Here is a 24053-nt window from a genome sequence, read left to right as displayed (position 1 = left end):
CCCCCCAAAACCCATCCCTCAGGCTACACCTCCTCCCCAAGACAGATACCCCACACCCCCTTACTCTCTGGGGGAGACGTCCATTCTCCAGCTCTGGAGCCGGGGAGAAGGGGTTGGGGGCGGCCGGGTTTTTGGACCCGACGCCCCCTCCCACCCCCAGAGTGGCTTCCAAATGGGTGGCGGGGGGAAGAGTAGAGAAGAAACACAAACCAAGACCCCCCCTACCAGGACCGACCGCCCCCCCCACCCCCAATTTAGCCCCTCCTCCAGCTATCACTGGAAGGGGTGGGGGGGGGTAGGGGTCCCGGGGGCCGGGGCTTGACATAGACTTATTGGATTTCACGGTGTTTTGCTGAGAAAATAATTAAATTATCATATTTATGACGGAGCCGCCGCGTCGCCTCCACCACCCACACAGAACAGGGAGGGCAGGGGGACACGGCCCCCTGCCCCATCCCCCAACCCAGACCCCCCCTCCAAACCACCCCGCGGAGAGGGCGGGGGCAATCTGGGTGGTCACGGCGACGGTGGGGATGGTCGGAGAGGGAGTCGAGGCCTGATTTCCCCGAGCCCTCCGCCCGGTTTCTCCCCGTGACCGCCCCACGGGAGGGTCCTGGATTTACGGGCATAGCGACCCCAGCCCAGGCCCGGGCCGCCCCCCGACGCCGTTCTCTGCGGGTAATTAGATTCGTCTCAATTAGCAGATTCCGATCATTAGCAGCTCCAGTGGAGGCACCCACAGATGGAGGGGGGTGGAGGAGGTTTGGGGAGGGGGCGACGAGGGACCCAACGCGAGATATTGGGTGGGGGTGGAGGGGAGAAGGGCCACGGGAGGACCTCAGGACCCGGAGACTTTGGGGGGTGGGGGAGCTGCATCCCTCTGGGGGATAATAATTAATAATTACTGTGGTATTTAAGGGCTTACCATGTGGCAGGCACTGTACTAGGCGCCGGGGTGGATACAACAAATCGGGTTGGACCCAGTCCCCGTCCCAGATGGGGCTCCCAGTCTCCATCCCCATTTTCCAGATGAGGGACCTGAGGCCCAGAGAAGTGAAGTGACTCGCTCAAGGTCACACAGGATCCAGGGGAGGTGTCTCGCAGAGGCGGCGGGGAGGAAGAGACTAAAAGGTCTTAATCCAGCGCTCCGTACCCAGTGAGCGCTTAATAAACACGACAGTGAACGAATGAGGTCTTCATTCCATCGCCCCTCTCGGCCGTTCGGACCCCCGAGAGCCCCCCCCTCCCCAACCCGCCCCTGGCCCACAGCGACAGAGACAGCGAGAGACAGAAATCTCTGGAGAGCATGTTCTCGGTGAGGGGGGAGGAGGGCGGGGGGCGATCCGGACGACTCCCCTTCCCCACAAGGCCTGGGTCAGGCGGAGCTGGGGCGGAGGGTCACCTCGGAGCCGGGAATCCGATTCATTATTCATGAGCCTGCGGGCCGCGACTCCAATTTAAATGCTAATAGAGGGGGGGCGGGCCCTGACTCGGTTGCCCACCCCCAGGGCCCGGTGCTCCCCCCACCCAGCCTGGGCCCGGTGGCCCCTCGGGTCCGCAGGTGGTCCTCGGGGACGGGGGAGGGGGCGGGGGTGAGGGGTCAGAGGATGATCTGGTTGGTGAAGCTTCGGCTCAGCTCCTTGTGCGGGAGAACGATGGCGTTGAGGATCAGGACCTCGGCCGGGATCCGCACCCGGCAACCTGAGGGGACCGACGGAGATGTGGGCAGCGGGCGGAGACGCGCGAGCGGGCAGAGATGCAGGGCACGGGTAGAGACGCAGGGGCAGGTGGAGACGCAGAGAGGAGACAGAGATGCAGGATGCAGGCGGAGACACGAGGAGCAGGCAGGGACATGGGGAGCAGGCGGAGACGCGGGGCGCAGGCAGAGACACGAGGAGCAGGCAGAGACACGAGGAGCAGGCAGAGATGCAGGGCACAGGCGGAGATGCACGACAGACAGAGATGTGGGTAGCAGGCAGAGATGAGGAGCAGGCAGAGACACGGGGCGCAGGCAGAGATTCAGAGACGTGAGGAGCAGGGAGAGGTAGAAGGAACAGGCAGAGACAAGGAGAGTGGGCAGACACGCGGGGAGGAGGCAGAGATGCAGGGCGCAGACAGAGATGCGGGGAGCAGGCAGAGACACGAGGAGCAGGCAGAGATGCAGGGCACAGGCGGAGATGCGGGTAATGGGCAGAGATGCAGGGCACAGGCAGAGACCCCAGGAATGGGCAGAGACACGGGGAGCAAGCAGAGATGTGGGGAACAGGCAGAGACAAGGGGAGGGGGCGAGACATGGAGAACAGGCAGAGAAAGGGGGAGCGGGCAGAGACAGGGGAGGGTCAGTCTCTACCTCCCCAGGACCCCAAACCCCCATATAGCCGGTGGAGCCCCCCACCACCCCTCGCCCTCCCGCCCCCACCCCGGGCGGGCAGCCTACCGAGTATCGTGATGGCGGGAAGCAGCTTCCCGTCTCGAAAGAGGCTCTCGCTGTCCACGCGGGCGTGGGGGTCGTTGGGGTTGGGGTCGCTGGGGGTCCCCTCCACCCGGGCCCAGCGGCCCACGCTGCTTCCCCAGCCCACGATGCTGTTCAGCACACACGTGTGCTCCTGCAGGACGCGGGAGAGGGCGGGGGGGTGGGGAGGAGGGGGTGCCTCAGGGGAGCCACCGGGATCACCGTCGTCCCTCTTCGCCCCACCACCGCCTCGGTGCTCTACCCGGCCCCCGGCCCCTCTCCCCTCAAATGCCTGGCCTTCTGCCCCCCTCCCCTGACCCCACAACTATAAGCTCGTTGTGGGCAGGGAACGTGACCGTTTATTGTTATACTGGACCCTCCCGGGCGCTTAGCACAGTGCCCGGCACACGGTACGCGCTCCCTCGACACGACTGAACGAGTGAATACCTGCAGGGCCGCCCCGTGTAACACGATGGACTCTCGCACGCGGGCCCCCTCTCCTACGGTCACTCCCTCCCCGATGGACACGTTAGGACCGAGCTGGGGGGAGAAAGGAGGGTCAGAGGTCGGCGGGGGAGCCGGGGGCTCCCCCGGCCCCTCCCCGGCCCCCCGCAGAGCTCACCACGGCCGACGACGCGACCTTGGCTGTCGGGTGGATGTAAACATTTCCTGGAATCAGAGCCGGGGGAAGAGGCAATCAATCGATCGATCAATCAACTGTCTGTGTTTATTGAGCGCTCGCTGGGTGCAGAGGACTCTACTAAGCGCTTGGGAGAGGGAGGCGCAACGATAATAATAATAATAATAATGATGATGGTATTCGTTAAGCGCTTACTATGTGCCGAGCACTGTTCTAAGGGCTGGGGTAGATACAGGGTCATCAGATCGTCCCGTGTGCGGCTCACGTCTTTAAACCCCCATTTTTACAGAGGAGGTAACTGAGGGCTAGAGAAGTGAAGTGACTTGCCCAAGGTCACACAGCAGACGAGTGGCGGAGCCGGGATTAGAACCCACGACCTCTGAGTCCCAAGCCTGGGCCGTTTCCACTAAGTCACGCTGCTTCTCATGATGACATAACGGAAAAGCTTAGTAATAATAATGTTGGTATTTGTTAAGCTGTTACTATGTGCAGAGCACTGATCAGGTTGTCCCACGTGAGACTCATAATCTTCATCCCCATTTTGCAGAGAGGTAACTAAAGCACAGAGAAGTTAAGTGACTTGCTCACAGTCACACAGCTGACAAGCGGCAGAGCCGGGATTCGAACCCATGACCTCTGACTCCAAAGCCCGGGCTCTTTCCACTGAGCCACGCTGCTTCTCTAGTACAGTGATCTGCCCACGGTAAGCGCTCAATAAACACGACTGAACGCTCCTAGCGGCTACAGCCCGGCCCCGGGGGGTCCCAAGGACCTGGGTTCTAATCCCGGCTCTGCCACTTGTCTGCTGGGTGACCTTGGGGAAGTCATTTCACTTCTCTGGCTCTCAGTTCCCTCATCTGTGAAATGGGGATCGAGACTGTGAGCCAAACGTGGGACGGGGACTGTGTCCAAACTAATTTGCTCGTATCCACTCCGGCGCTTAGTACAGGGCCGGGCACACAGTAAGCGCCTAACAAATACCACCGTAATCATCATTACAGTGAGCGCTCAATAAATACAATGGAACGAATGGATAAGAGTGGTCGGAAGAGAACCCGGGGGACGGGTGCGAGGCGTCGGGGGCGGAGGGGTCGGAGGGTACCTCTGTACGGTGCTCTGCACCCAGTAAGCGCTCGGCGAATAGGATCGAATGAGTACCTCGGATGCGGGGCCCGGTCGGAGAGTCCTGAGCCAGACGCTCGGGATGGCTGTGTTGGTAGCGGCTCAGGTAGAGGCGGGAGGCGTAGAGGGCCGAGCTGCGGGGGTGGGGGGGGCGGCAGGGGAGGGTAGGACCTGGGAGGGGTGCTCCCCCCAGCCCCCCCCCCCCCAGACCCTTCTCCTCCCTCCCAACCCGGAATCTGAACCCTTATCGGACACCACAGACGCCCCCCGCAGCTCTCCCAGACCCTCCAGCTCCCCCAGGCCCAGCTTTACTCTGCGAACGTGCAGCGGCTCCCCGGCTCCCCCGGACCCAGCCTCTCCCCACGGTTTCGACCCGGCTCCCCCGGACCCCGGCTCCCTAAGCACCCAGTTCCCTCGGGCCCCGCCTTACTCCGCGAATCCGTTCCGGCTCCAGAGACGGCCCCCGTCGGCTCCCCCAGGCCCGATCTCGCCCCGGGGATTTGACCCGGCTCCCCCGACACCCCCTAGCTCCCCCAGGCCCGGCTCCCTCGGGCCCTGCCTTACTCTGAGAATCTCATCCGGCTCCACAGACCTCCCTGGCTCCCCCCCAGGCTCGGCTTCTCCGGGCCCAGCCCCTGTCAGGTCCGGGCTTACCCCACGGATTCGATTTCATTAATGAGCTATACATCCCCTTGATTCTACGTATCGTGATCAAGTTGTCTTGTTTTTGTCCGTCTCCCCCGATCAGACCGTGAGCCCGTCAATGGGCGGGGATTGTCTCTCTGTTGCCGAACTGTCCGTTCCGAGCGCTCAGTCCAGTGCTCTGCACCTAGTAAGCGCTCGATAAATATGACTGAATGAATGACTCTGCCTCCACGGGCCCAGCTCCCTCGGGCCCTGCCTTATTCTGAGAATCTGATCTGGCTCCACGGAGCTCCCTAGCCACCCCCCAGGTCTGGCTGTCCGAGGCCCAGCCGTACCCCGGGGGATTGGCTCTGGCTCCACAGACCCTCCCTGCTCCCCCAGACCCCCCGGGCCCAGGCTTACCCCGCGGACTTGATCTGGCTCCAGAGACCGTGCGTCAGGTGCAGAAAGAGTCGGCCTTGGCCAGCCAAGGCGGTGAACACGTCCTGCTCCAGGCTCACCATGCCGCGCGGCCACGCTACTCCGAGACCCTTCTCCCTGCACACAAATAACGATGTTGGTATTTGTTAAGCGCTGACTATGTGCAGAGCACCGTTCTAAGCGCTGGGGGAGACTGACGGGGTAATCAGGTTGTCCCACGTGAGGCTCACAGTCTTAATCCCCATTTTACAGTTGAGGTCACTGAGGCCCAGAGAAGTGAAGTGACTCGCCCACAGTCGCACAGCTGACGAGTGGCAGAGCCAGGATTGGAACCCATGACCTCTGACTCCCAAGTCCAGGCTCTTTCCACCGAGCCACGCCGCTTCTTCACCAACACACATCCCGGACCTCACCTACTGACCCTGGGCTCGGGGACCTCCCCCAAACCAGCAGAGTCTCCTGAGTCCTGTCCGGGATGGCCACAGTGGACGGGATCGGGTGTGCGGTCAGACCCGGAGTGCCCGGGGAGGCAGAGGGGAATCAGGCCCAAAAGGAGCAGCAGCGTGGCTCAGTGGCAAGAGCCCGGGCTTGGGAGTCAGAGGTCATGGGTTCGAATCCCGGCTCTGCCCCTCGTCAGCTGTGGGACTGTGGGCGAGTCACTTCACTCCTCTGTGCCTCAGTGACCTCATCTGTAAAATGGGGATTAAAAAACTGTGAGCCCCACGTGGGACAACCTGATGACCCTGGATCTCCCCCAGCGCTTAGAACAGTGCTCTGCACATAGTAAGCGCTTAACAAATACCAACATTGTTACCCAGGGAGGCAGAAGGGAGGCAGACCTAGAATGCCCAGGGAGCAAGAGGAGAATCAGGTCCAACGTGCCCTGGAAGGGAGCGAGGAGTCAGATGAAAGTGCCCAGGAAGGGAGCGGGAAGTAGGACCCAGAGTACCCAGGAAGGGAGCGGGGAGTCAAACCCCAAATGCCCAGGGACGTAGCAGGAAGTCGGGCCCGGGATGCTCAAGGAGGCAGGAGGAAGTCAGACCCAGAATGCCCACGGAAAGGATCCAGGAGAGAGAGCATGAGCCTGGGAGTCAATAATAAATAATAATGTTGGTATCTGTTAAGCGCTTACTAGGTGCAGAGCGCTGTTCTAAGCGCTGGGGGAGATACAGGGTCATCAGATTGTCCCACGTGGGGCTCCCAGTCTTAATCCCCATTTTCCAGATGAGGAAACTGAGGCCCAGAGAAGTGAAGTGACTCGCCCACGGTCACCCAGCTGACAAGCGGCAGAGGCCGGATTAGAACCCACGACCTCTGACTCCGGGCTCGTTCCACTGAGCCGCGCTGGATGGAATGTCCGTCATGGGGAAGAGGACTGGGCCTCACCTGATCCGTTCCTTACCTACCGCGGCCTTTAGCCCTCAGACGGCACGAGAGCAGACACCGGGAGCGAGAATTTGGGGGTCGGGGAGGGGGTCCCGCGGGGCGTGAGGGGTTCCCGAGAAAGCGGGGGGCGAGGGGGGGGGGTCTCACTGCAGCTGATTGTTCTGCAAGACGTCTCCCAGGGGCTGTAGGGCCTCGGGAGAGAAGAGATAGATGCCGCAGTTGATGATGTCGCTGACGAACGTGCTCGGCTTCTCCACGTAGTGAAGGACCTGGGAGGGCACAGTTAGGGCTCGGGGGCAGGAAAGGCCTCTGCTCATCGGGCAGGCCTGACCTGGGGGGAGGTCTTATTATTATTTTTATTAATAACAATAATCCTATTTAAGCGCTCACTTAATAATAATAACGTTGGTATTTGTTAAGCGCTTACTACGTGCAGAGCACTGTTCTAAGAGCTGGGGTAGACACAGGGGAATCAGGTCGTCCCACGTGGGGCTCACAGTCTTCATCCCCATTTTACAGATGAGGGAACTGAGGCCCAGAGAAGTGAAGTGACTCGCCCACAGTCCCACAGCTAAGCGGCAGAGCTGGGATTCGAACTCATGAGCCCTGACTCCAAAGCCCGTGCTCTTTCCACTGAGCCACGCTGCTTCTCTAGCCACGCTGCTTCTCTTTGGCTCACTTTGTGCCAGGCACTGTCCTAAGTCGTTTCTCTGATTAAAAATCCCTAACGGTTCCTCGGTATATATTTTTATTCCCCTATTTATTTCGTTAATGAGGTGTCCATCCCCTTGATTCTATTTATCGTGATAATGTTGTCTTGCTTTTGTCCGTCCGCCTCCCCCGATTAGACTGTAAGCCCGTCGTCGGGCAGGGATGGTGTCTATCTGTTGCCAAACTGTCCATTCCAAGCGCTTAGTACAGTGCTCTACACATAGTAAGTGCTCAATTAATACTACTGAATGAATGAGGCGTGGGTGGATTCAAGCAAATCGGGTTAGACGCAGTCCCCGTCCCACCTGAGTCTTAATCCCCATTTTCCAGATGAGGTATCTGAGGCCCAGAGCAGTCAAGTAATAATGTTGGTATTTGTGAAGCGCTTACTCTGTGCAGAGCACCGTTCTAAGCGCTGGGGGAGATACAGGGTCATCAGGTTGTCCCATATGAGGCTCCCAGTCTTCATCCCCATTTGACAGATGAGGGAACTGAGGCCCTGAGAAGTGACTTGCCCAGAGTCCCACGGCTGCCAAGCGGCAGAGCCGGGATTCGAACCCATGACTTCTGACTCCCAAGCCCGGGCTCTTTCCACTGAGCCACAGTGACTTGCCCAAGGTCACACAGCAGACAGGTGGCGGAGCCGGGATTAGAACCCAAGATCTTCTGACTCCCAAGCCCGGGCTCTATCTACTACACCATGCTGCCTCTCTGAATCCCTAGCCCCCTACCCTGGAGTCCCCTCCTCCTCCACATACACCAGACTCTCTCCCCACCTTCAAAGCGTGATTAAAGTCACGTCTCCTCCAAGAGGCCTTCCCGGATTAGGCCCTCTTTTAATCCTGATGGTATTTGTTAAGCGCTTACTATGTGCAGAGCGCTGTTCTGAGCGCTGGGGTAGTTACGGGGTCATCAGGCTGTCCCGCCCGGGGCTCATATTTTTAAATCCCCATTTTTACAGATGAGGTCACTGAGGCACAGAGAAGTGAAGTGACCTGCCCAGGGTCCCACAGCTGACAAGCGGCGGAGCCGGGATTCGAACCCACGACCTCTGACTCCCAAGCCCGGGCTCTTTCCATTAAGCCACGTTGCTTCTCTGTGCATGCCGCTTCTCTTTTCCCCAGCTCCCTCTCCCTTCTATGTCTACTTAGCCAGAGGTCATGGGTTCGAATCCCAGATCCGCCGCTTGTCAGCTGTGTGACTGTGGGCGAGTCACTTCCCTTCTCTGGGCCTCAGTTCCCTCATCTGTAAAATGGGTATTAAGACTGTGAGCCTCACGTGGGACGACCCGATGACCCTGTATCTCCCCCCCCCAGCGCTTAGAACAGTGCTCTGCCCATAGTAAGCGCTTAATAAATACCAACATCATCATCATCATCATTATTATTTGGATCTGTGCCCTTTGGGCTCTTGACATTCGCCCCACCTCCAGAGTACCTACGTATGTTTCTTTCAATTATTGAATATATATTATTTATTTACATCAATGTCCATCTCTCCCTTTAGACTCTAAGCCCGTTACGGGCAGGGAAGGTGTCTACCAGCTAGCTCTGCTGTATTGGACTCTCACAAGGGCTTAGTACAGCGCTCAACCCACAGTAAGCGCTCAATAAATACCCCCGATGGATCGATCCATCGACTGAATCACCGCACTGCAGCCCGCTGGGCGAAAGCCGACCGGTTGGGGCCGGGTTTAATGATGATGTTGGTATCTGTTAAGCGCTTACTATGTGCCGAGCACCGTTCTAAGCGCCGGGGGAGATACAGGGTCATCAGGTTGTCCCACGTAGGGCTCACAGTCTTCATCCCCATTTGACAGATGAGGTAACTGAGGCACAGAGAAGTTAAGCGTCTCGCCCACAGTCACACAGCTAAGTGGCAGAGCAGAGATTCGAACCCATGACTCATGTTGGTATTTATGTTGGTATCTGTTAAGCGCTTACTATGTGCCGAGCACTGTTCTAAGCGCTGGGGTAGACACAAGGGAGTCCGGTTGTCCCACGTGGGGCTCACAGTCTTAATCCCCATTTTACAGATGAGGGAACTGAGGCACCGAGAAGTGAAGTGACTTGCCCAAAGTCACACAGCTGACAAATGGCCGGGCGGGGATTCGAACCCATGACTTCCGACTCCAAAGCCCGAGCTCTTTCCGCTGAGCCATGATCCGCCCACCGTGGCCACCGCTGGGTGAGGGTCTCAAGGGGGGACTTGGGGCTCCCCTGAAGGGCGTCTCAAAGTGGGGGTGGTCACTTCGCAGATTCCTGGGACTAGGACTCCCAGCAGCGCCTCGGCGTAACTTTCGGGTCGCGTCCACCGTAGCCCAGTGCCGGGTTACGGACCAGGGGAAGGGGGGGGACTGGGTCGGACTGGATCGGGCTCTGGATCGAGGCAGGATGGGACTGGGGCGAACTGGGCTGGTTCTGGGCCAGGGGCAGGCGGGGACGGGGGAGAGCGGGCCGGGCTCTGGGCCAGGGGCAAGCGGCGACTGGGGTGGACCGAGCAGGTTCTGGGTTAGAGGTGGGCAGAGACTGGGGTGGACCAGGCCGGGTTCTGGGTCGGGGCAGACAGGGACTGGGGAGGACTGGGCAGGACTGGGGAGGACTGGGCAGGGCTGGGCTCTGGGTCAGAGGGAAGAGGGGAGTGGGGCAGACTGGGCCAGGTTCTTGGTCAGGGGCAGACGAGGACTGGGGAGGACTGGGGAGGACTGGGCAGGACTGGGCTGGGCTCTGGGTCAGAGGCAGGAGGGGAGTGGGGCAGACGGGGCCAGGTTCTTGGTCGGGGCTGGAAGGGACTGGATCAGACTGGGCCGGGGTCCGGCCAGAGGCAGGTGGGGCCGGGGACGGGGCGGACCAGGTTCTGGGCCAGGGGCAGGCGGGGTGGACCAAGATGGGTTCTGGGTCAGGGGCAGAGAGGGAACTGGGGTGGACCGGGCCGAGTTCTGGGTTAGAGACCGGCGGAGACTGGGGCGGACTGGGCCAGAGGCAGGTGGGGACCGGGGCGGGCCGGGGCGAGGGGGTCACGGCCGGGCCCGGTCCTGGGACAGAAGCAGGAGTGGACTGGGGCAGACTGGGCCGGGTTCTGGGTCGGGGCAGGAAAGGACTGGGTCAGACCGGGCCGGGTATCGGGCGGAGGCAGGCGTGGACAGGCCGGATTCCGAGTCTTCGGCCCCGGTTTGTTTCCGGGGTGGAGAGGCCCGGGAAGGCTAAATGACCCCTCCGGGGCAGGGTCGGCTTCGGCGGGGGTCGGGAGGCGGAGGGGTCGTTCCTTTGGTCCCCGCTGGGCACCGGGGGGTCCGGAAAAGGGGGAGATGGGCACGGGGGCGTCGAGGGGGAGGGGACGGGGCTCACCTCATGGGTGTCGGGGTCGGCCGCCATGCAGCCGTAGTTGAGGGACTGCGTCCTGTTAGCCTGAGGGAAGGACACCACAGTGGGGAATCAGGTGCGAGAAAGGTCCGGCTGACCCTCCCTCCCTACTGCTCGCCAGCTGCTCCCAAGCGCTCAGAACGGTGCTTCGCACACAGTAAGCGCTTAACAAATACCATCAACACCAGTGCTCTGCACCCAGAATAATAACGTTGGTATCTGTTAAGTGCTTACTATGTGCCGAGCACTGTTCTAAGCACTGGGGGAGATACAGGGGAATCGGGCTGTCCCATGGGGGGCTCACAGTCTTAATCCCCATTTTCCAGATGAGGTCACTGAGGCCCAGAGAAGTGAAGCGACTTGCCCAAAGTCACACAGCTGACAAGCGGCGGAGCCGGGATTAGAACCCATGACCTCTGACTCCTAAGCCCGGGCCCCTTCCGCTGAGCCACGCTGAAGACAGTCAGCTCCTGGAGGGCAGGGATCAGGTGTCCTAATTCCGCCAAACGCTCAGTCCAGTGCTCCGCACCTAGTAGGCCGTCCATCTCTATCTGTTGCCGACTTGTTCGTTCCAAGCGCTTAGTACAGTGCTCTGCACACAGTAAGCGCTCAATAAATACTGACTACTACTACTACTAACCCGAGGGCGGGGATGGCGTCTGCTAACATTTTCGCCCTCTCCCGAGTCTACTGTACCCTCCCAAGTGCTCAGAACAGTGCTCTGCACACAGTACGTACTCAAAAGCCACCACTGACCGATCGACGGTCTCCCGAAGACTCCCCCCCGGCTTCCTGAGGGCAGCGGGATGAACGGGGCTGGGATGAAGTATCGACGAGGGGGAACGCTGCCCGAAACCCTCCCCGGGGGGGACCCCCCCACCCCCCGGCCCCCCCGGCCCCCCCCCAGCCCTCACCGTGGTCCCCAGCAGGAGGAAGGGGCGGGGCCGGGCCCGGTGGGCCGCCAACATGGCGGCCAGGGGGAAGTCGGAGCAGACGTCGGCGTTGAGCACGAAGAAGGCCTCGGGGCCACCGGCTAGGATCTGGTCCCGAAAATGGTAGAGGCCCCCGCCCGTGCCCAACGGGGCAAACTCTTGCAAGTACCTAATAACCACCACCACAACAACAACGGTACTTATTGAGTGCTTACTCTGTGGCAGGCACTGTACTAAGCGCTGGGGTGGATACAAGGGAATCGGGTTGGCCACGGTCCCTGTCCCATGAGGGGCTCCCAGTCTTCATCCCTGATGAAGGAACCGAGGCCCAGGGCCGTGAAGTGACTTGCCCGAGGTCACGCAGCAAAGTGCTGGAGCCAGGATATAACAATAATGACGATGCCGGTATCCGTTGAGCGCTTACTCTGTGCCGAGCGCTGTTTTAAGCGCTGGGGGAGGTACGAGGTCGTCGGGTCGTCCCACGTGGGGCTCCCAGTCTTCATCCTCCTTTGACAGAGGAGGTCACTGAGGCACGGAGAAGTGAAGTGACTTGCCCACAGTCACACAGCGGACAGGTGGTGGAGCCGGGATTAGAACCCGCAACCTCTGGCTCCCGAGCCCGGGCTCCATCCACTAAGCCACGCGCTCCAAGTGTGCCCCGTGAGCCCGCTGCCTGCCTACCTTCCTCCTTCCCTCCCTCCTTCCTTCCTCCACTTGCCTGCTGTGTGACCTTGGGCAAGTCGCTTCACTTCTCTGGGCCTCAGTTACCTCATCTGCAAAACGGGATTGAGACTGTCAGTCCCACGAGGGACAGGGACTGCATCCGATGGGATTTGCTTGTACCCACCCGCGTGCTCAGTACAGCGCCTGGCACATAGTAAGTGCTTAACAAATACTACAGTTATTATTATTATTCGGGCAGAGACTCCATCCCCGCTGGACTCCAGGGGATCCTTTGTTTTTAATGGTATCGAGAAGCAGCGTGGCTCAGTGGAAAGAGCCCGGGCTTTGGAGTCAGAGGTCACGGGTTCGAATCCCGGCTCGGCCACTTGTCGGCTGTGTGACTTTGGGCAAGTCACTTCACTTCTCGGTGCCTCAGTTACCTCATCTGTAAAGTGGGGATGAAGACTGTGAGCCCCACGTGGGACAACCCGATTCCCCTGTGTCTACCCCAGCGCTTAGAACAGTGCTCGGCACGGAGTAAGCGCTTAACAAATACCAACATTATTATTATTATTATCATTATTAAGCCCTTACTCTGTGCCAGGCACTGTATTAAGTGCCTGGGGAGATACAAGCTAGTTAGGTTGGACCCCGTTCCGGTCCCACATGAGGCTCACAGTCTTCCTCCCCATTTTCCAGATGAGGAAACTGAGGCCCAGAGAAGTGACTTGCTCAAGGTCCTACAGCAGACAAGTGGCAGAGCCGGAATCAGAACCCAGGTCCTTCGGCCCGTCCACTGCGCCGCGCTGCTTCTCGGCATTCACTGAGACCGCCAGCCCAGGACCAATAAGGATAATAACAATAATAACGTTGGTATTTGTTAAGCGCTTACTCCGTGCAGAGCACTGTTCTAAGCGCTGGGGTGGTTACGGGGTCGTCGGGTTGTTCACCGTGAGGCTCCCGGTCTTCATCCCCATTTGACGGACGAGGTCACTGCGGCCCAGAGAAGTGAAGTGACTCGCCCACACTCACCCAGCTGACAAGGGGCAGAGCCGGGATTCGAACCCATGATCTCCGACTCCCGAGCCCGGGCTCTTTCCACCGAGCCACCCTGACCCCGCGCCCCGGGTGCCGAGACCCTCTCCCTCCCTACCCCCCGGCCCCGCCACCCACCTGATGGGGATGTTGAACTCCCTCTGGGCGCCGGCCAGAAAGCGACTGAGAGCCTCATCCGGCTGGTAGAATCCAATCAGCAGGATTTCCTGCAATCCTGGCACCTGGGGGCCACGGGACGACGCGGGGGGGGGGGAAAAACACGGAAGGCGCGGGTCGGACCCCCCCCCACCCCGAAGGGGTCCGGGGCACCCCTTGGGTGGGGAGGGAGATGGATCCGCGGAGGCGGGCACGTACACGGAGCAAGGAGGTTGTGGGCTGGGACGTGGAATCCGCAGCATGGATGACCGTATCCCCGGCGCTCGGTAACTACGATCATAATGATGAGGATTCTGGTACTTGTTAAGCGCTCACTCTGTGCCGAGCACTGTTCTAAGCCCTGGGGTGGCTACAGGTGAATCGGGGTGGACACAGTCCCTGGCCCCCGCGGGGCTCGCGAGCCTAAGTAGGAGGGAGTGGGATCTAACCCCTCACCTTACCGACGGGGTAAGGGACGCCTGGAGGTGCCGAGTGACTTGGCCGAGGTCACGCGGCAGACACGGGGCAGAGCCAGGATTAGCACCCAGGTCCTCCGACTCCCGGGCCCGGGCTCCTTCCATTAGGAAGCGCCGTCGACCCCCGGCCCACGTCCCACCTCCGGCCCGGAACGCCCTCCCTCCTCAAATCCGCCGAACCATCACCCCCCCGCCCCCTCAGAGCCCTCCTGAAGGGTCGCCTCCTCCAGGAGGCCTTCCCAGACTGAGCCCCCCTTTTCCTCCGCTCCCCTTCCCCTCCGCATCGCCCCGACTCCCTCCCTCTGCTCTGCCCCCCTCCCCGCCCCACACCGCTGGTCTATATATCTAGATCTATAATTTTACTTATTTACATTAATGCCTGTTTACTTATTCTTATATATATAATTCTATTAATATTGATGCTACTGATGCCCGTCTCCCCCCCTTTCAGACTGTGTGCCTGTTGCGGGCAGGGATTCTCTCCCTTTGTTGCCGAACTGTACTTTTCAAGCGCTTAGTACAGGGCTCTGCGCGCCGCAAGCGCTCAATAAATCCGAACGAATGAATGAGTGGCACACAGTGAGCGCTTCAGAAATACCCTTTTAAAAAAAGAAGGGGACGGAGGCTGCTGGGGGACAGAGGGAGGGTGTGTGGGAGCCAGTGTGATGGACGGAGGGAGGCAGCAGGCCGGCGGTGTTCCCTTCCTCACCCCCCGGAGCTCGGCAGAGCCGCCGGGAGAGACGGAAAGCCGGGAAAGACGGAAATCTTCCATCTAGACGCCTCCTCACTTGGCCCACGGAGGAACGGCCCCCCTCCCCGGCGGCCAGAGGGGAAGTCGGGACTCTCGGGCTTTAATCCCGTGTCGCCCGGCTTGCCCGCCTCCATCTGGGCCTCGGTTTCCCTTCCCCTCCCCGGGGAGCGGGCCACGGGGGCGGAGGGGAGCGGGAGAGGCGCTTACCTGAGCACAGGCCTCGATGTGGTGCTGGATCATGGGGACTCCAGCCACCGGGAACAGAGGCTTCGGCACTTCGAAGGAGAGAGGTCGGAATCGCGTCCCTGGAGGGAGGGGGAACGGGGCGGGCGCTCTTCCTGAGTCCCCTCCCGGCCCATTGCGGGGAAAAGCGGCAGGGTCGGAGGTCGGGGAGGGGGGCTGGGGGTCGCGTCGGGGGGAGAGGGACTGTGGGACGGGGCTCGCGGGAACCCGGGGCGACTCGTCCAACAAAATGCTTCAAAAAAGAAACTCGTCACCGTCGGCTTTAAAGGCGTCCATCGGGTCGCCCCCTTTTCCCTCCCCCGGCCGCTCTCCTCCTCCTCCTCCTCCTCCTCCTGCCCGGCCCGCACGCTCCGCTCCTCTCGCGCCGACCTCCTCCCCGCCCCTCCGTCTCGCCCATCCCGCCGCCTCCGACCCCTGGCCCGCAACGCCCTCCCTCTCCGTGCCCGACGGACGTCGGCTCTCCCCTACTTACTGAAAGCCCGCCTCCCCCCGGAGGCCTTCCCTGCCCGCGCCCTCCTCTCCTCTCCTCCCGCTCCCTTCTGCGTCAGCCTGACTCGCTCCCTTTCTTCCTCCCCCCCCTCAGCCCCACGGCACGAATGTCCGTGTATTTCATTCAATAGCATTTATCGAGCGCTTACTATGTGCAGGGCACTGGACTAAGCGCTTGGAATGGACAAGTCGGCAACAGATGGAGACGGCCCCTGCCGTCTGACGGGCTTACGGTGTATCTGTCATTTATTTCTATTACTATCCGTTCCCCACTTTAGACTGTGAACTCACTGTGGGCAGGGAAGGTGTCTGTTTCCTGTTATATCGTGCTCTCCCAAGTGCTTAGGACAGCGCTCCACGCACAGTAAGCACGTCCGAGGATCATTTCTACAGAAACGTTCGGGGCTCGTCACCCCCTCTTCCTCAAAATTCTCCAGCGGTTGCCCATCCACCTCCGTATCAGACAAAAACTCCTCACCGTCGGCTTTAAAGCCCCCCCACGCCCCGGCCCCGTCCTCCCTCCCCTCCCTTCCGTCCTCCTCCGTCCCGGGCCGCACGCTCCGCTCCTCCGCCGCCGCTCGCCTCCTCCCCGGGCCTCCGGCTCGCCCGGCCCCCGTCCCGCCGCCGTCCCGGACGCCCTCCCTCCTCAAATCCACCAAACTCACTCTCTTCCCCCCTTCCGAGCCCTCCTGAGAGGTCACCTCCTCCGGGAGGCCTTCCCGGACTGAGCCCCCCTTCTCCTCGGCTCCTCCTCTCCGCCCCACACCACTTACGTATCCAGGTATATATATCTACAATTCTATTTATTTATATCGACGCCTCCTTACTGTCTCCCCGCCTCTCGACCTGGAGCCCGTTGCGGGCAGCGATCGTCTCTCTTTATCGCTGCATTGGATTTTCCAAGCGCCCGGGACGGTGCTCCGCACACATCAGGCGCTGGAGAGAGACGGCTGAATGAATGACTCGTGGGCAGGGAGGGGACGAGGGGCTCGGGGGACAAAGGGGTCCGGGGAGTCCTCACCCTTCTGGGGTCCCCCGATGAGGATCACGGCTTTCAGCATCGTCAGCGCCTGAGCCCCGGGAATAATCATGTTGGTATTTGTTAAGCGCTTCCTATGTGCAGAGCACCGTTCTAAGCGCCGCGGTAGATACGGGGTCATCAGGTTGTCCATCGTGAGGCTCCCAGTCTTCATCCCCATTTGACAGATGAGGGAACTGAGGCCCAGAGAGGAGACTTGCCCACAGTCACCCAGCTGACAGGTGGCGGAGTCGGGATTCGAACCCATGACCTCTGACTCCCAAACCCGGGCTCTTTCCACCGAGACCCAGTCAGAACCCGATCCGTTACGGATCCCTGACCCCGGTCCGGGGGATCCTGATCGCACGGAGAAGCAGCGTGGCTCAGTGGAAAGAGCCCGGGCTTCGGAGTCGGGGGTCACGGGTTCGACTCCTGGCTCTGCCACTCGTCGGCTGGGTGACTGTGGGCGAGTCACTTCACTTCTCTGGGCCTCAGTGATCTCATCTGTAAAATGGGGATTAACCGTGAGCCCCACGTGGGACAACCTGATGACCCTGTATCTACCCCAGCGCTTAGAACGGTGCTCGGCACGTAGTAGGCGCTTAACGGACACCAATCCCAGAGAGACGGTGATCCCAGAGAGAGCCCGACCACTGAGCTATCGATCCCAGAGACACCCAGCCCGGGAGAGACTTCGATCCCAGAGAGACCCCCCGACTCCAGAGAGATAATAATAATAATGTTGGTATTTGTTAAGCGCTTACTAAGTGCAGAGCACCGTTCTAAGCGCTGGGGTAGACACAGGGGGATCAGGCTGTCCCCCGTGGGGCTCCCAGTCTTCATCCCCATTTTCCAGATGAGGGAACTGAGGCCCCGAGAAGTGAAGTGACTTGCCCAAAGTCACACAGCTGACAAGTGGCCGAGCAGGGATTTGAACACATGATCTCTGACTCCAAAGCCCATGCTCTTACCACTGAGCCACGCTGCTTCTCTACCTGACTACCTTGTATCTACCCCAGTGCTTAGAACAGCGTTTGGCACTTAGTAAGTGCTTAACGGATCCCATCATCATTATTATTAATACGGTGCTCTGCACACAGTAAGTGCTCAATAAATACGATTGAATGAATGAATCTACCCCAGTGTTTAGCACACAGTAAGTGCTTAACAAATACCATCGTTAACTTCTTATTTAACTTATTGAGAAGTAGTGGGGCTCAGTGGAAAGAGCCCGGGCTTGGGAGTCCGAGGTCATGGGTTCGAATCCCGGCTGCGCCCCCCTGTCAGCTGTGTGACCGTGGGCAAGTCACTTCACTTCTCTGGGCCTCAGTGACCTCATCTGGAAAATGGGGATGAAGACCGGGAGCCTCACGTGGGACAACCTGATTACCCTGTACCCATCCCAGCGCTTAAAACAGTACTCTGCACATAGTAAGCGCTTAACAAATACCAGCGTGGCTCAGTGGAAAGAGCCCGGGCTTTGGAGTCAGGGCTCATGAGTTCGAATCCCAGCTCTGCCACTTGTCGGCTGTGTGACTGTGGGCGAGTCACTTCACTTCTCTGGGCCTCAGTTCCCTCATCTGTAAAATGGAGATGAAGACGGTGAGCCCCACGTGGGACGACCTGATTCCCCTATGTCTACCCCAGTGCTTAGAACAGTGCTCGGCACATAGTAAGCGCTTAACAAATACCAACAAAAATTATTAAATGGAGCTAACACTCTTAATCCCCATTTTCCAGATGAGGGAATTGAGCCCCAGAGCAGCGAAGTGACTGGCCCAAGGTCACCCAGCAGATAAGTGGCGGAGCCGGGATTAGAACCCAGGTCTCTGGGCCTCCCAGGCCCTACCCACTAAACCAAGCTGCTTCTCCAAGAGACTTCAATCCCAGAGAGACCCCAATCACTGAGATATCGAGCCCAGAGACCCCGATCCATCTCGGAAAGACCCCCAATCCCAGAGATCCCTAAACCCAAGAGACCCCGACCGGAGACAGACCCCCCAATTCCAGGGAAACCCTGATCCCCGAGAGACCCCTAACTCCTGAGAGATTCCGACTCCAGGGAGACCCCCTCACTCTGGAGAGACCCTGACCCCAGAGAGACCCCTAATTCCAGAGAGACCCCCCCCCCAACCCCTGAGAGACCCCTAACTCCTGCGGGACCCCGATCCCGGGGAGACCCTGACCCCAGAGGGACCCCCTCACTCTGGAGAGACCCTGATCCCTGGGTGACTCCAACCCCAGAGACCCCAAACCGAGAGAGACTCTGACCCCAGAGAGACCCCTAATTCCAGAGAGACCTCAATCCCAGAGAGTTCCCTCACTCTGAGAGACCCTGATCTCCCTGGGAGACCCCGACCCCAGAGAGACCCCCTAATTCCAGAGAGAACCCCCAATCCCAAAGAGATCTCCAATTCCAAAGAGACCCCTAACTCCTGAGAGACCCCAATCCTAGAGAGACCCGACCTCAGAGAGACCCCTCACTCCTGAAAGACCCCAATCCCTGGGAGAGCCCGACCCAGGAGTGACCCCTAATTCCAGAGAGACCCCAACCCCAGAGAGACCCCCCCACTCTGGAGAGGCCTTGATCCCTGGGAGACCCCGACTCCAGAGAGACCCCGACCCCAGAGGGACCCCCTCCCTCCTAACAGCCTGGCTTAGTGGCAAGAACCTGGGCTTGGGAGTCAGAGGTCATGGGTTCTAATCCCGACTCCGCCCCTTGTCTGCTGTGTGACCTTGGGCAAGTCACTTCACTTCTCTGGGCCTCAGTGACCTTATCTGTAAAAATGGGGATTAAAAGATGTGAGCCCCATGTGGGGTAATCTGATGACCCCGTATCTCCCCCAGTGCTTAGAACAGTGCTCCGCACATAGTAAGCGCTTAACAAATACCATTAAAGACCCCAATCCCAGGGAGACTCCGACCCCAAAGAGACCCCTGATTCCTGAGAGATCCCAATCCCGGAGAGATCCCCAATTGCAGAGACCCCCAATCCCAGAGAGACCCCGACCCCAAAGAAACCCCCAATTGCAGAGAGACCCCTCACTCTGGAGAGACCCCTCTGTTCAGTGGCAAGATCCCAGCCTTGGGAGTCAGGGGTCATGGGTTCTAATCCAGCCTCTGCCACCTGTCAGCTGTGGGGCTGTGGGCAAGTCAATTCACTTCTCTGGGCCTCAGTGACCTCATCTGGAAAATGGGGATGAAGACTGGGAGCCTCACGATGGACAACCTGATGACCCCGTATCTACCGCGGCGCTTAGAACGGTGCTCTGCATATAGGAAGCACTTAACAAATACCCACATTATTATTATTATTATTATGGGCAAATCACATCACTTCTCTGGGCCTCAGTGCCCTCATCTGGAAAATGGGGATGAAGACCGGGAGCCTCACGTGGGACGACCTGATGACCCTGTACCTCCCCCAGCGCTTAGAACAGTGCTTGGCACATAGTAAGCGCTTAACAAATACCAACATTATTATTAGAACCCCAGAGAGACACCCCCCATTCCCACCCCAGGGGGAAGCCGAGCCACAGACGTCAGCTGGTGGAGCAGGGATAATAATCATGTTGGTATTTGTAAGGCGCTTACTCTGTGCAGAGCACTGTTCTAAGCGCTGGGGGAGATACAGGGTCAGCAGGTCGTCCCCCGTGAGGCTCCCAGTCTTCATCCCCATCTTGCAGACGAGGGAACTGAGGCCCAGTAAAGTGACTTGCCCACAATAATAATAACAATACTAACGGTGGTATTTCTTAAGCGCTTCCTATGTGCAGAGCACTGTTCTAAGCGCTGGGGGAGATACCAGATCATCAGGTTGTCCCCTGTGGGGCTCCCAGTCTTCACCCCCATTTTGCAGACGAGGTCACTGAGGCCCAGCGAAGTGACTTACCCACAATAATAATAATAACGTTGGTATTTGTTAAGCGCTTCCTACGTGCCGAGCACCGTTCTAAGCGCTGGGGGAGACCCAGGGGAATCAGGTCGTCCCCCGTTGGGGCTCCCGGTCTTCATCCCCATTTGGCAGACGAGGTCACTGAGGCCCAGAGAAGTGCCTGGCCCACAGTCACCCAAGGGGCAGAGGCGGGATTCGAACCCAGGACCTCCGACTGCCCAGCCCGGGCTCTGGCCACTGGGCCCCGCCGCTTCCGTAGGGATGGGGGGAAAACCCGCGGGTGGCGGGGTGGCGGGGTCGCGGGGTCGAAGGTCACGGAGGCCTGGCCGCCCCCTCCCCCACCGCCGCTACCTTGCAGTTGGCCGGCTCCGGACCCGACTTCCGGACACGTCCGGCCTCCCCTCCCCCCCTCCCCTCTCCCGGACCCTCCACGTCTCGCGAGAGCCGGCCCGAAAGGCATCTCGGGAAATGTAGTTCAGGCGCCTCCTGCGGCCGGCCCCCCCCTCGGGGGGCGGGGCCCAGGGAGGAGGGGCCGGGAGCCATGGAAACCAGGGGACGGGGTTACGTCAGAGGAGGGGGCGGGGCCGGGAGGGGCCGGGAGCCAGGGAAACCAGGGGACGGGGTTACGTCAGAGGAGGGGGCGGGGCCTGGAGGGGCCGGGAGCCAATGGAAACCAGGGGACGGGGTTACGTCAGAGGAGGGGGCGGGGCCGGGAGGGGAGGGGACGGGTTACGTCAGGGGAGGGGGCGTGGCCGGGAGGGGCGGGGCCTGAGGCCAGGGATAGGGGCGGGGTCAGATGATAATAATAATGTTGGTATTTGTTAAGCGCTTACTATTACTACTAATAATAGTGTTGGTATTTGTTAAGCGTTTGCTAATAATATTAATAATGTTGGTATTTGTTAAGCGCTTACTATTACTACTAATAATAGTGTTGGTATTTGTTAAGCGTTTGCTAATAATATTAATAATGTTGGTATTTGTTAAGCGCTTACTATTACTACTAATAATAGTGTTGGTATTTGTTAAGCGTTTGCTAATAATATTAATAATGTTGGTATTTGTTAAGCGCTTACTATTACTACTAATAATAGTGTTGGTATTGTTAAGCGTTTGCTAATAATATTAATAATGTTGGTATTTGTTAAGCGCTTACTATTACTAATAATAATAGTGTTGGTATTTGTTAAGCGTTTGCTAATAATATTAATAATGTTGGTATTTGTTAAGCGCTTACTATTACTACTAATAATAGTGTTGGTATTTGTTAAGCGTTTGCTAATAATATTAATAATGTTGGAATTTGTTAAGCGCTTACTATTACTAATAATAATAGTGTTGGTATTTGTTAAGCGTTTGCTAATAATATTAATAATGTTGGAATTTGTTAAGCGCTTACTATTACTACTAATAATAGTGTTGGTATTTGTTAAGTGTTTGCTAATGATAATAATAATAATAATGTTGGTATTTGTTAAGCGCTTACTACTAATAATAGTGTTGGTATTTGTTAAGCGTTTGCTAATAATAATAATAATAATGTTGGTATTTGTTAAGCGCTTACTATGTGCCGAGCACTGTTCTAAGTGCTGGGGTAGACACAGGGAAATCAGGTCGTCCCACATTGGGCTCACAGTCTTAATCCCCATTTTACAGATGAGGGAACTGAGGCACAGAGAAGTGAAGTGACTCGCCCACGGTCACACAGCCGACAAGTGGCAGAGCCGGGATTCGAACTCATGAGCCCTGACTCCAAAGCCCGTGCTCTTTCCACTGAGTCACGCTGCTTCTCCAATAATAATAATGTTGGTGTTTGTTAAGCGCTTACTATGTGCAGAGCACTGTTCTAAGCGCTGGGGGAGATCCAGGGTCATCAGGTTGTTCCAAGTGGGGCTCACAGTGCTCATCCCCATTTTATTCATAATAATAATATTGGTATTGTTAAGCGCTTACTATGTAAAAAATAAATAAATATGTGCCAATCACTGCTCTAAGTGCTGGGGTAGATGCAAGGTAAGCAGGTTGTCCCATGTGGGGCCCACAGTCTTCATCCCTATTTTCCAGATGAGGGAACTGAGCCCCGGAGAAGTGAAGTGACTTGCCCAAGATCATGCAGCAGACAAGGGGCAGAGCCGGGATTCGAACCCACGACCTCTGACTCCGAAGCCCGGGCTCTTTCTATTAAGCCACGCTGATTAAGACCGTGAGACCCATGTGGGACAGGGACGGTGCCCGACCTGATTAAGCGTGGCTCAGTGGAAAGAGCCCGGGCTGGGGAGTCAGAGGTCATGGGTTCGAATCCCGACTCTGCCCCTTGTCAACTGTGTGACTGTGGCCATGTCACTTCCCTTCTCTGGGCCTCAGTGACCTCATCTGTCACATGGGGATGAAGACCGTGAGCCTCACGTGGGACAACCTGATGACCCCGTATCTCACCCAGCGCCTAGAACGGTGCTCTGCACATAGTAAGCGCTTAACAAATACCAACATTATTGCTATTGTCCTTGTCCGTCCGTCTCCCCCGATTAGACTGTAAGCCCGTCAGAGGGCAGGGACCGTCTCTGTCTGTCACCGATCTGTCCATTCCAAGCGCTCAGTCCAGTGCTCTGCACATCGTAAGCGCTCGATAAATACGATTGAATGAACGAATGACCATTATTATTGTTTTTATTAACTTGTATCTCCCCCGGCGCTTAGAACAGTGCTTGGCATCTATCTAGTAAGTGCTTAACAAATATTATCATCGTTATTGTTAGTACAATTATTAACGAGTACCATAATCATCATTATTATTATGTGGAGGGGGGTGGGCAACCCCTGGAGGCAGGGAGGTCAGCGAGGACGCCGAAGGAATAGTCAAGGGAGGAAAGGATAAGTGGTTGGATGGGCTCGGAAGCCGGCGGGATGGGGAGGAAAAGTGGAATCCAGCGATGTTGCGAAGAAAGAACCGACAGGATTTGGCGACCCACCACGTGCCGGTTGAATGAGAGAGGATAAGGCCAGGTTTTTGGAGTTGGGAGGCGGGAAGGATGGCGATGACGTCTATGGTGCCGGGAAAATCAGGGGGAGGACGGGATTCGGGTGGGAATTTGGGGAGTTCGATCCAAACTCCAACCACGCAAATCCAAGCACATCCCTGATTATTGCATCAGCTTCTTTGCCGTCCTCCCGGCCCTCGCCACTCTCTGTCTCTCCCCTTGCCGGTCATTCCTTCATTCGTTCAATCGGATTTGATGATGTTGGTATTTGTTAAGCGCCTACTATGTGCCGAGCACCGTTCTAAGCGCTGGGGTACACACAAGGGAATCGGGTTGTCCCACGTGGGGCTCCCGGTCTTCATCCCCATTTTACAGATGAGGTCACTGAGGCACCGAGAAGTGAAGTGACTCGCCCAAAGTCACACAGCTGACAAGTGGCCGAGCCGGGATACGAACCCATGACCTCGGACTCCAAAGCCCGTGCTCTTTCCACTGAGCCACGCTGCTTCTCGGTGTGCAGAGCACTGGACTAAGCGTTCGGAAAGCACAGGTCAGCAACGGAGACAATCCCCGCCCACTACGGGCTCACGGGCTAGATGAATAACGATGGTATTTGTTAAGCGCTTACTATGTGCCAGGAAGCAGCGTGGCTCCGTAGCAAGAGCCCGGGCTTGGGAGT

The 24053-nt window shown here is 58.2% G+C and overlaps 1 protein-coding gene across 1 annotated transcript; it reads right to left on the bottom strand.

Moving 5' to 3' along the window:
- Nucleotides 1-1286: 1286 nt before the first annotated feature.
- GMPPA (GDP-mannose pyrophosphorylase A) lies at nt 1287-20831 on the bottom strand. The gene is made up of 13 exons (XM_029074351.2): nt 20748-20831; nt 16505-16553; nt 14959-15056; nt 13507-13610; nt 11653-11839; nt 10724-10783; nt 6813-6934; nt 5262-5396; nt 4251-4348; nt 3075-3121; nt 2900-2992; nt 2438-2606; nt 1287-1701 (listed from the first exon to the last, which is right to left on the bottom strand). The coding sequence occupies exons 2-13, from the start codon at nt 16542-16544 to the stop codon at nt 1601-1603; spliced, it is 1254 nt and encodes a 417-aa protein (XP_028930184.1). The 5' UTR covers nt 16545-16553; nt 20748-20831; the 3' UTR covers nt 1287-1600.
- Nucleotides 20832-24053: the final 3222 nt, after the last annotated feature.

The sequence above is a fragment of the Ornithorhynchus anatinus genome, chromosome 1, assembly GCF_004115215.2.
Source record: "Ornithorhynchus anatinus isolate Pmale09 chromosome 1, mOrnAna1.pri.v4, whole genome shotgun sequence".
Lineage (NCBI taxonomy): Eukaryota > Metazoa > Chordata > Mammalia > Monotremata > Ornithorhynchidae > Ornithorhynchus > Ornithorhynchus anatinus.
The sequence above is the reverse complement of the archived record's forward strand: the minus strand, read 5'-3'. Positions and strand labels throughout refer to the sequence as shown.

Bases quoted from the DNA above. Each gene is read 5' to 3' on its own strand.
- GMPPA (XM_029074351.2), bottom strand. From the start codon at position 16,544: ATGCTGAAAGCCGTGATCCTCATCGGGGGACCCCAGAAGG. The intron at 4,349-5,261 runs GTAAGCCTGGGC...CCACCCCCGCAG, and splicing joins AGCCAGATCAAGTCCGCGGG to CTCGGCCCTCTACGCCTCCC. The intron at 2,607-2,899 runs GTATTCACTCGT...CGCGTCCTGCAG, and splicing joins TACACGGGGCGGCCCTGCAG to GAGCACACGTGTGTGCTGAA.